At 61.0% G+C, this 9,274-nt stretch overlaps 1 protein-coding gene across 2 annotated transcripts; it reads left to right on the top strand.

Annotated features, from left to right (window-relative positions):
• Positions 1-784: 784 nt before the first annotated feature.
• Positions 785-8,043, top strand: NPTX1 (neuronal pentraxin 1). Of its 2 annotated transcripts, none has more exons than XM_037914141.2 (5): positions 785-1,367; positions 1,688-1,895; positions 2,811-3,055; positions 3,552-3,731; positions 4,542-8,043. In XM_037914141.2, the coding sequence occupies exons 1-5, from the start codon at positions 918-920 to the stop codon at positions 4,761-4,763; spliced, it is 1,305 nt and encodes a 434-aa protein (XP_037770069.1). In that variant the 5' UTR covers positions 785-917; the 3' UTR covers positions 4,764-8,043. The 2 variants fall into 2 exon arrangements, with proteins under 2 accessions (XP_037770069.1, XP_037770071.1); XM_037914143.2 differs by having other exon boundaries at positions 845-1,367; positions 1,691-1,895.
• Positions 8,044-9,274: the final 1,231 nt, after the last annotated feature.

Raw genomic sequence — 9,274 nt, 5'->3', positions numbered from 1 at the left:
GCCCTCCCCGGCAACGCCCGCCCCCGCAGGCCGGATTAACAGCCCTGGTCCCCGGCAGGCTTTAATTTCCACCGGCGGGGGGGGGGGGGGGGGGGGAAGCACATGCCAGGGGCTGGCGTGCTGGAGAGGAGCCTGCGCCGAGCCCCGCAGGGGAACCCGCGGCACCCCGCTCCTAGCTGCACACACTCCCCCTGCGTGTGTGTACAAACACACACCCACACCCTGCGTGCGTACACACACACCCCCTAGGCTCCGCACACACACACACACCCTGCGTGCATACACCCCCCCCCCGGCTCCGCACACACACACACACACACACACACACCCTGCGTGCATACACCCCCCCCGACTCCGCGCACACACACACACACACACACACCCTGCGTGCATACACCCCCCCCCGGTTCCGCACACACACACACACACCCTGCATACACCCCCCCCCCGGCTCCGCACACACACACACCCTGCGTGCATACACCTCCCCCCCACTGACCTTCCCCCGCGGCAAGCTGGTTCCCCACCACTGGCTCCGCACACACCGCTGCATGTGTACACCCCGCGTGCGTACACACACCCCCCCCTGCCTGCGTATACCTCCCCCCCGGCTCCACACACAGACCCCGCTGGCTCCCCCCCCCGTCCCACGGAGCGCGTGTCCGCGCGTGGGCCCTGCCGCGGGGGGGGGGGAGCCCCGCCAGCTCCAGCGGGCAGGACCCTCCCCCGCGCGCGCCGCCCGCCCGGCAATTAAACCGGGATTCCACCCCGCGGTGACGTCAGCGGCGGCGTAGCCCCGCCCGCGGTCTATAAAGGGGCCCGCGCCCCGCCGCCGCTCGCCAGCGCTCCGGACAGCTCCCGGGTGCTGAAGCCGAGGCCGGGCGCGGCGTGGGGCGAGCTCGGCGCCAGGCCCAGCCATGCCTGCGGGGGCCGCCTGCCGCCTTTTCCTCGCCGCCGTCCTCTGGCTGAGGGCGGGCGCCCAGAGCTTCGGCCAGACGCGCTTCGTCTGCACCTCGGTGCCGGTGGATACGGACCTGTGCGCCTCCTCCCTGCCCGGCGGCGGCACGGCCGAGGAGCTGCAGAGCGCCGTCCTGCAGCTCCGGGAGACCGTGCTCCAGCAAAAGGAGACCATCATGAGCCACAAAGAGACCATCCGGGAGCTGACCACCAAACTGGGCCGGTGCGAGAGCCAGAGCCTGCCGGAGACGGGCCCCAGCGAGTCCAAAGCGGCCGGCGGAGCCAGCCGCAAACAGACCGGCTCGTCCAAAAACACCATGGGGGACCTGTCCCGGGCGCCCGCGGCTGAGACCTTGAGCCAACTCGGGCAAACTTTGCAGTCACTTAAGACAAGGCTGGAAAACCTAGAGGTACCTTTACTTTCCGTTATTCCGTACAGTTAGGCGCAGGGGCGCGGGACGATCTTATCTATGGCTCTACCTCGGCCGCGTCCTCAGCTCCGCGCTAACCGGGCGCGGGGCGCCGCTGTCCAGTCCGAGGGGTAAAGCACAGCCCCAAACCTGACTACGGCAGCTGTGCTCGCTTGAGTTTAATTAAGCGAGGCCGCTTGTTTGGTGCGGGCTAAGCGAATGTAGCTCTCAGCTAGCGAGCGCCGGAGCCAGTCCCGGGCAAATACCGCACGGGGTTAATTTGGTTTGTAACAACCCACTTATTATCTTTGCTCCCGCAGCAGTTTAGTAGGATCAATTCATCAGGCCAAACCAACCACCTGAAGGACATACTCCAAACTAAAATCGATGACTTGGAGAAGCAAGTTCTGTCCAGAGTGAATAGCCTGGAGGAAGGAAAGTTAAATCCAAAGAACGAGTCCGAGGAAAGGAGCAAAATAGAGAGCACGTTAACTTCCCTGCACCAGAGGATCAGCGACTTGGAGAAAGGTAAAGGCTCGGACTGCAGCTGACATGGTGGGGTTTAAATGCACCATCCCTAACCCAAACCCTAGCGCCGGACGGGATGAAAACATCACCCCCTCGCCCACCCTCCCGGTTACCCCCCCCCATAGACGCCGGATTGAGGTTCCTCTTTCCGAACAGCGGCCCCTTTTTAAACCCCGTATCTATTGCTTTGTCCCTTGGCGGGACCTGGCGGCCGGGGGCGCGGGGTCCTGCTCTGCTCACGAGGGTCCGGGAAGCTGTCTGTAAAGTCGGAAGCGCCCTAAGCCCGCCCTGTTGTGTCCTGGACCCTGCACCTCTGCCCCAGGATACCACGCCACTGGCCCATTAGAAACCAGTGCGCTTCCGATCCCACCGTGGCGGCACTGGACGCGTGGGGTTCCCGCGCCTCCGCAGGGCTCTCCGCCGGGTGAGCTGGGGGCGGGTTGGTGCGTGTGCGAGGCGCCCTCCGAGCCGGGTCTTCAGCAGCTGCGGGCTTGCGCCCGTCCCGGCTTGCTGCGCCTTGGGGCCCTGCCCGGAATATTGGCTCGGGCCGGTCCCTCTGGCTCTATGGCGGAAATGGAAGCAGGCTGTACGGGGGGAGCGGGGACCCCCGTCCCCCGAGCGCGGATCCTATGGCCCGCGTAGAGCGCAGCAGCGGGCTGGCGGGGCTGGGACGGTGCCATCCTAGGCTGGTTACATAACTCGGGGGAAGGAAGATGCGGCTGATGGGGAGGAAACGAAGGGCTTGTAGAGGAGCCAAAGCCGGAGCCGCTGGCGCCGCTAGCCTTGGTCCTGAACACGGGGCAGCCCCAGCCCGGCTGTCTGGCTCCAGGGCCCCGCTCCTGCTCCGCGCAGAGACCCCGCGTCGCCCAGCCCCCCGCGCGGAGAGCGAACCGCTCCCCCTTTCTCTCCGGGCAGGGCAGAAAGACAACCGGCCGACCGACAAGTTCCAGCTGACCTTCCCGCTGCGGACCAACTACATGTACGCCAAGGTGAAGAGGAGCCTGCCCGAGATGTACGCCTTCTCCGTGTCCATGTGGATCAAGTCCAACGCCTCGCCGGGGGTGGGGACGCCCTTCTCCTACGCCGTGCCCGGCCAGGCCAACGAGCTGGTGCTCATCGAGTGGGGCAACAACCCCATGGAGATCCTCATTAACGACAAGGTGGGCTGGACCCCCAGCCCCCGCAGAGCCCCGGGCTCTCCGCTCCGCCCCCCGCGCCTGGGGTCTCCGCCGCTCCCCTTGCACTGCTGAGAGTGACTGCCCGGGGCAGGGCGGCGGGGAGCCGGGCCCCACGAGGCCCAGGACAGACAAACCAAACCCCCTGTGCCCATAGCACGGGATACGGCCCGCCCTACCCCAAAGCTTGGGTCCCTTACAGCCGATGGAGTCCAGCTCCCCGCCCAAGTCAGAGTTTGCAGAATGGGCCCGGTCCTGGGCATTCGCCATTGACCCTACTGGGAGCAGGGGCAGGTCCAACGCGGCCCCCTCTCTCCGGGCTATAGGGGTCCCTGCACCGCAGCAGGCTCGGCTCAGTCCTTATTAACTCCGAGATGGGGGGAGGCTCGGGCCGATCTAGGGACCTCTCTGAGCTCGGCGGCCCCGGGGCTGCAGTAACCCCCCACCCCTTCTCTTCTCTCCCCCCCCCCGCCCCCCCCAGGTCGCTAAGCTGCCGTTCGTCATTAACGATGGGAAGTGGCACCATATCTGCATCACCTGGACCACGCGGGACGGCGTGTGGGAGGCCTACCAGGACGGCACGCAGGGGGGCCACGGAGAGAACCTGGCTCCCTATCACCCCATCAAACCGCAGGGGGTCCTGGTCCTGGGCCAGGAGCAGGTAAGGTGCCGGCAGCAGGGGCCGGCTGCGCAGCCCCCTGGAACAGAAGTGGGGGGCTGCCCTGGGGGGCTGCAGGGGAGGGGGCCGCAGGTCAGGGCTGGAAGACGGGGAGTGATGCAAGGGCGAGGAGGGAGATTCTCTCTCTCTCACACACACACACACACGAGATTACATTTCTCTCAAGCACAGAGGCAGTCCCTCCAGGAGCTGGAACTAGGGGTGCGGGGGATGCTGCAACACCCCCTGGCTTGAAGTAGTTTCCATCCTATCCAGGGTTTACAGTTTGGTGCAAGGGCTCTCAGCCCCCCCACTGTCCAAACTGTTCCAGCTCCTCTGCAGTGTCTCTCTCTCACACACACACACACACTCGCACGGACACACACCGGGGAGATAGCACCACACCCACCCTGCCACACTCACGGCCTGCCACCCGCACAGCCCCCTGGAGGCCGGGCACCCGGACAGACTTTGCGGGTGGTTTGGGGCGGGGCTGGGGGGGGCAGGGGCTGCTCCCCCGCTGCGAAGGCTGCGGGAACAGTGCGGCGCGGGGAGCTGCGGAAGGGGCCCGAGGAGGAGCCTGGTTCCCGCTGGGGGCGGCGGGGGGCCTGACTCGGCGGGGGGCTCGCTCTGACGCCCCGGCCTGGGGAGAGCCAGGCTGCCCCGTGCCGGTTCCCCAGCGGGGAGCGGTGACCCGCCGCGGCTGGGCGCGGGGGCCCGGGGGCGACTCCGAGCCCGGCGCCGGCGGGCAGCAGGGGCGCGAAGCCCGCTCCCCCCGGGGCCCCCGTGACCCGCCTTGTGATTTCTCCCAAGGACACCCTGGGCGGGGGGTTTGACGCCACCCAGGCCTTCGTGGGCGAGCTGGCCCATTTCAACATCTGGGACCGGAAGCTCAGCCCCGGGGAGATCTACCACCTGGCCACCTGCAGCACCAAAGCCCCCGCCGGCAACGTCCTCGCCTGGTCGGAGACCACCATCGACGTCTACGGGGGGGCCACCAAGTGGACCTTCGAAGCCTGCCGCCAGCTCAACTAGCGGCGGGTGGGCTGGAGCGCGGCCCCCCCCCTCGGGCATGAATTCAGGACTGAAGTCTCCCCCGCCCCGCGTCTGTCCCTGCAAAAGCAAACCGCGCCGAGCACCGGGGCGCCGGCCTCGCCAGCGCGGGCGCGGCCCGCTCCAAGCGCCCCGGGCAGCACCGAGAGGCGGCTGAGCAGCCGGCGGGAGGGCTGGTTCCGTCGTCTTGGCCCTTTCCCTGGAGGGCGCCCCCCCCCCAGCTTCCAGCTCCCCCGAACCGGCTCATTTCTGTCTTGCCAACGTCCTTTGAAGCCTGCGTGCCTTGGGCGGGTGCAGCTCCCTCGCCCAGCTGTCTTCGTGCGCCTCCTCGCCAGGGGCTCTCCCGCAGCGGCTCCTTCCCGGGCGGCCAAGGGGAGGGCACGTCTACACTAGGTTGTGTGACCCGAGAACGGGGGGCCGCTGAGTTCTTGCCCCCACCGCTGAGCACCTTGGCAGAGGGTCAGAGCACTAGGCGGGTCTGACGTTGCTTAGGGGTGTGTGGGGCTGACTCAGGAGCCTCCGATCCCCGGTTACTTTTGGGGGGGGGGGGGGGGGAGGCGGCTCCTTTCGTCTTTCAGTGCCAGGGCGTGACTCCTGTCTACTTGGACTGGCTCTGCAGGCGCATCGGCGGAGGAAGAGCCTCCTCCTTCCCCCACTGGGCTAGGAAGCGGAGCCGCAAACCCGGGCAGAGCTCAGGCCCCCTTTCCTCGCGGGGCAGGGGGACCTGCTTTGTTTCCAGACCCCTCCGAGGCTCCTTCCTTCTCCAGTCTGACCCCCCACCCCCCCATTCAGCTTTCTTCGTCAGTAACAGCCCTGCCCCGCTGTCCAAGGAATTGGGGGTAGACCGGGGGTGGCCAGGAGAACCCCCCAGGGAGCCACGTAGGATCCTGCTCCGGCTCGGACGTGCTGAAGCCAGGGCATCCCGGGGGCCCTGCTGGGTTACTGGCCTGTGACTTACGGTCAGCTCAGCTTAGGCCTTTTCCTCGGCCACCCCCAGGAGCCACAGACCCGACGGGCTACGGTGGGGCTAAGGGGGTGGGGGCAAAGCAGGAGGTTTGAATCCTCTGGCCACGGCAGGGGCCCGAGTTCGGCTCAGGCGCTGGCCGGTGCCCGCTGGCCGCGGGGGCTTGAGCGTGGGCGCACAGGCCTGGAAGGGGTTTCCGTGCTGGAAGGGGTTTCCGTGCTGGAAGGGGGTAGGGGGCTGTGGGGACAGGGACGGGGCACGTCCCGCTGTGTCCCCGCTTCCTGCGGGGGTAAGCGGCCTCTGCGGTGCAGCTGCTCCCCCAAGCATCAGGCACGGAGCCTCCGGCCGGGGCCGGGGCGGGTCTCGCTGCTCGGCGGCCACCCCTCTCCAGCCGGGGGGAGGCGGGTCAGCTCTCGCCCGGCTCTGAGCCCAGTGGCTCCTGTCCCAGGTTCACTGGGGCGCGGTACAAAGGAGGGGCTGTTTATGGAACCTTCTAGGGGGCCGTCCCAGCCCCCACCCCCCACCCCCACCCCCGGGTCGCGGCACCCCTGGGCTCCCGCAGAGACGGCGGCGCGGGGAGCCGGCTTTGGCATTGCAGGGGGTGCTAACGTCTCGGTTACCTAGCCTCGTCTGGCCTGCTGGGGGGGGGGGGGGGTTGCCCGAGCGATGTTCACGGTCTAGGGTGGCCTGGGGGGCACGTTCCCAGCCGGAGGGTGGCCGAGGAGGCAGCGTTATCTTCAGCACCCCGGCTCCCCCCGGCGCTGTCCCTTGAGCACCGCGGGGCCTCCATCCAGAGCTCGGGCTCCCTGGGAGCTGCCATCCAGCACCAGGCTGCCCCGGCCCTTTCCTTCCTCGGGCGCCCCTAATTCCCGACCACTTTAAAGAAGGGAGAGAGGACGAAGATCCCCCATCGAGCCCATGCCTGCGTGCCCCTGCTCTTCCCTGGGGCACTGACTGAACCCTGCCTCTCTCAGGTAACGTCCTTTTATAAAATACAAAGCGCTGCAGAAGCAGAGTGTCTGGTTTGCCTAGCACACAGGCAGCCGGAGTGTGACAGCTGTCAAATAGCCTTTACCGTCCCTTGAAAGTTTAGCTACCCTTTCAGTCTTCAGCCTTTCCGCTTTTGATAACACGGGATCCTTTATCTTATTGTAAAAGGAAGTTTATTACCAATAAAAGGTATTTTTATGAAGGAGAAAAAATAATATAATATAAAATTAACTGATCGTCCCTGAAAAATACTTTAAGACTGGGGGAGGGGGGGAATGATAGAGAAGCTTATTTTGAAATAATAGATACATTTTTGTATGGTTTCCTTTTAAAACTCCTGGTCTGCAGGAGATCACCCCCAGCCCCCTTCTGAACCCCATCTTCAGTGGTAGGTTGGGGCGAGGCAGAGAAAATTCACACCAGGCTGAACCAGCCCTTATGACAAACTCCAAAGATGTGGCAAATCAAGATGCCACCTGGACGGACATGGACCAGGCCCTTTAAAGTTGATGCTGTGCTCCAGGGCTGATCCTCGTCGAGCCCTGAGAGAGCTGGACACGCGACCAGCTGTTTTCAAACACAGCATTTCCCTGCAGAGACATCACCATCCACCCAACAAATCAAAAAGGAGGACTTGTGGCACCTTAGAGACTAACACATTTATGTGGGCATAAGCTTTTGTGAGCTACAGCTCACTTCATCGGATGCATGCAGTGGAAGTGAGCTGTAGCTCAGGAAAGCTTACGCTCAAATAAATGTGTTAGTCTCTAAGGTGCCACAAGTCCTCCTGTTCTTTTTGCTGATACAGACTAACCCGGCTGCTCCTCTGAAACCAGACAGATCAAGTTACCTTGATACTAAAATGTAGCTCAGGTCAGCATATTTTAACTGTGCTCTTAAAACCCCCCAAACATTGTAAGCTCAGTTCATTGAGCTATTTCCTGGAATCTGTTGGCTTGCTGAAACACAATTTGCTGAGGGGAAAAATAAATCCGCAGTTCCAGTTGCATCTGATTTGCTAAAAGGGGTGATATGGATATGATGTATATACTGTACAGAATGGTGGAAAATAAATATATCTTAATTTGTCATTATTTTGCTAACCAAAGCTGTAAATTTTTCCTATGACTTGCTATCTGCCTTTTGGGTTTGAAAGGGTTAAAAATATATCACACAGCCACAATCCACAGCCGCAGTTCGGGAAATGCACTGTTTCTACCGGTATTCATGCTTTTTCATTTTATTGCTGAGATTACATGAATTGTTGAGTTTATTTTTACACAATAAAGAGTGAAGAAAGACACTGGGCTCTCTTTCAAATGTTCTGTGGACTTTCCTGACTAGCCACTGGCCAGGTTTCTTACTGGGGTGACGGGCAGGGCTGGCTTGTTATTTTAGAGGAATTTCTGTCCAGGGCTCCTTGAAGCCTAAGCTAACCTGACATTTAAACTCCCTCCCTGCTGCCAGGCCTGTCCACTAAAATCATCTAGTACAGGCCACATTTGACCTTTTCTTATACCTTAGCTTTCACAAGTGGTTCAACACAGAGAGCATTGCATCAGTGAGCCCCAGGGAACAAGTCACCTGAGTGTGGGCAAAAGGGACTGGAGAGAACAGTGGGGTGGGCTAGACCACATAAAAGTCATTCAGAAACTTTTGTTAGAATTGAATCTGAAGAAGCCCAGTCACCAAAAAAAACCCCACCCTCCTATAAGATACAGAGCATTCACAGTAAAAGTCCCGTTGCATCTTATACCGTTAGTTCATGATGCTACATGTACGTTTTGTACAGCGAGGTGTATAAATGGTACGTTCCTATATTAAATGCCTGTAACACTGGATCTGTGTGTCACCCTTCATGCTCAAGCCATCACAAGGCCTGTCATGCTCTTGGGGACGCAGTGCTAATTTTTTAAAAAAGGCTCCAGAGGCATCCTTGCAGTTGCAGACCAGCAAGCCCGACTTCAATATCAGACAAATTGGTTGAAATTATAGTAAAGAACAGAAGTATCAGACAGACAGATGAACACGATGCATTGGGGAAGAGTCAACACAGCTTTTGTAAAAGGAAAAAAAAACCCACCCCCCACCAGTCTATTAGAATTCTTTGGGGGAGTCAACAAGCAGGTGGACAAAGGTGAGCCAGCTGATACAGCATACTTGGCCTTTCAGAAGCCTTTGACACCAAACCTTCTTAGCAAACTAATCAGTCATGGGACAAGAGGGAAAGTCGTCTCATGGATACGTAACTGGTCAAAAGATGGGAAACAAAGGGTAGGAACCAATGGTCAGTTTTCAGAATGGAGAGATATAAACAGCAGGGACCCCCAAGGGTCTGTACTGGGCCCAGTACTGTTAAACATATTCATAAATAATCTGGAAAAAGGAGTAAACAGTGAGGTAGCAAAGCTTGAAGATGATACAAAATTACTCAAGATGCTTAAGTCCAAAGCTGACTGTGAAGAGTTTCATAGATTCATAGATATTAAGGTCAGAAGGGACCATTATGATCATCTAGTCTGACCTCCTGCACAACGCA

Source organism: Chelonia mydas, chromosome 14 (genome assembly GCF_015237465.2).
Source record: "Chelonia mydas isolate rCheMyd1 chromosome 14, rCheMyd1.pri.v2, whole genome shotgun sequence".
NCBI classification, from domain to species: domain Eukaryota; kingdom Metazoa; phylum Chordata; order Testudines; family Cheloniidae; genus Chelonia; species Chelonia mydas.
This window is presented reverse-complemented; position numbering and strand designations above follow the sequence as displayed.

Coding starts and splice junctions, on each gene's coding strand:
- NPTX1 (XM_037914141.2), top strand. CDS start 918: ATGCCTGCGGGGGCCGCCTGCCGCCTTTTCCTCGCCGCCGTCCTCTGG. Junction 1,896..2,810: donor GATCAGCGACTTGGAGAAAG/GTAAAGGCTCGG, acceptor CTCTCCGGGCAG/GGCAGAAAGACAACCGGCCG. Junction 3,732..4,541: donor TGGTCCTGGGCCAGGAGCAG/GTAAGGTGCCGG, acceptor ATTTCTCCCAAG/GACACCCTGGGCGGGGGGTT.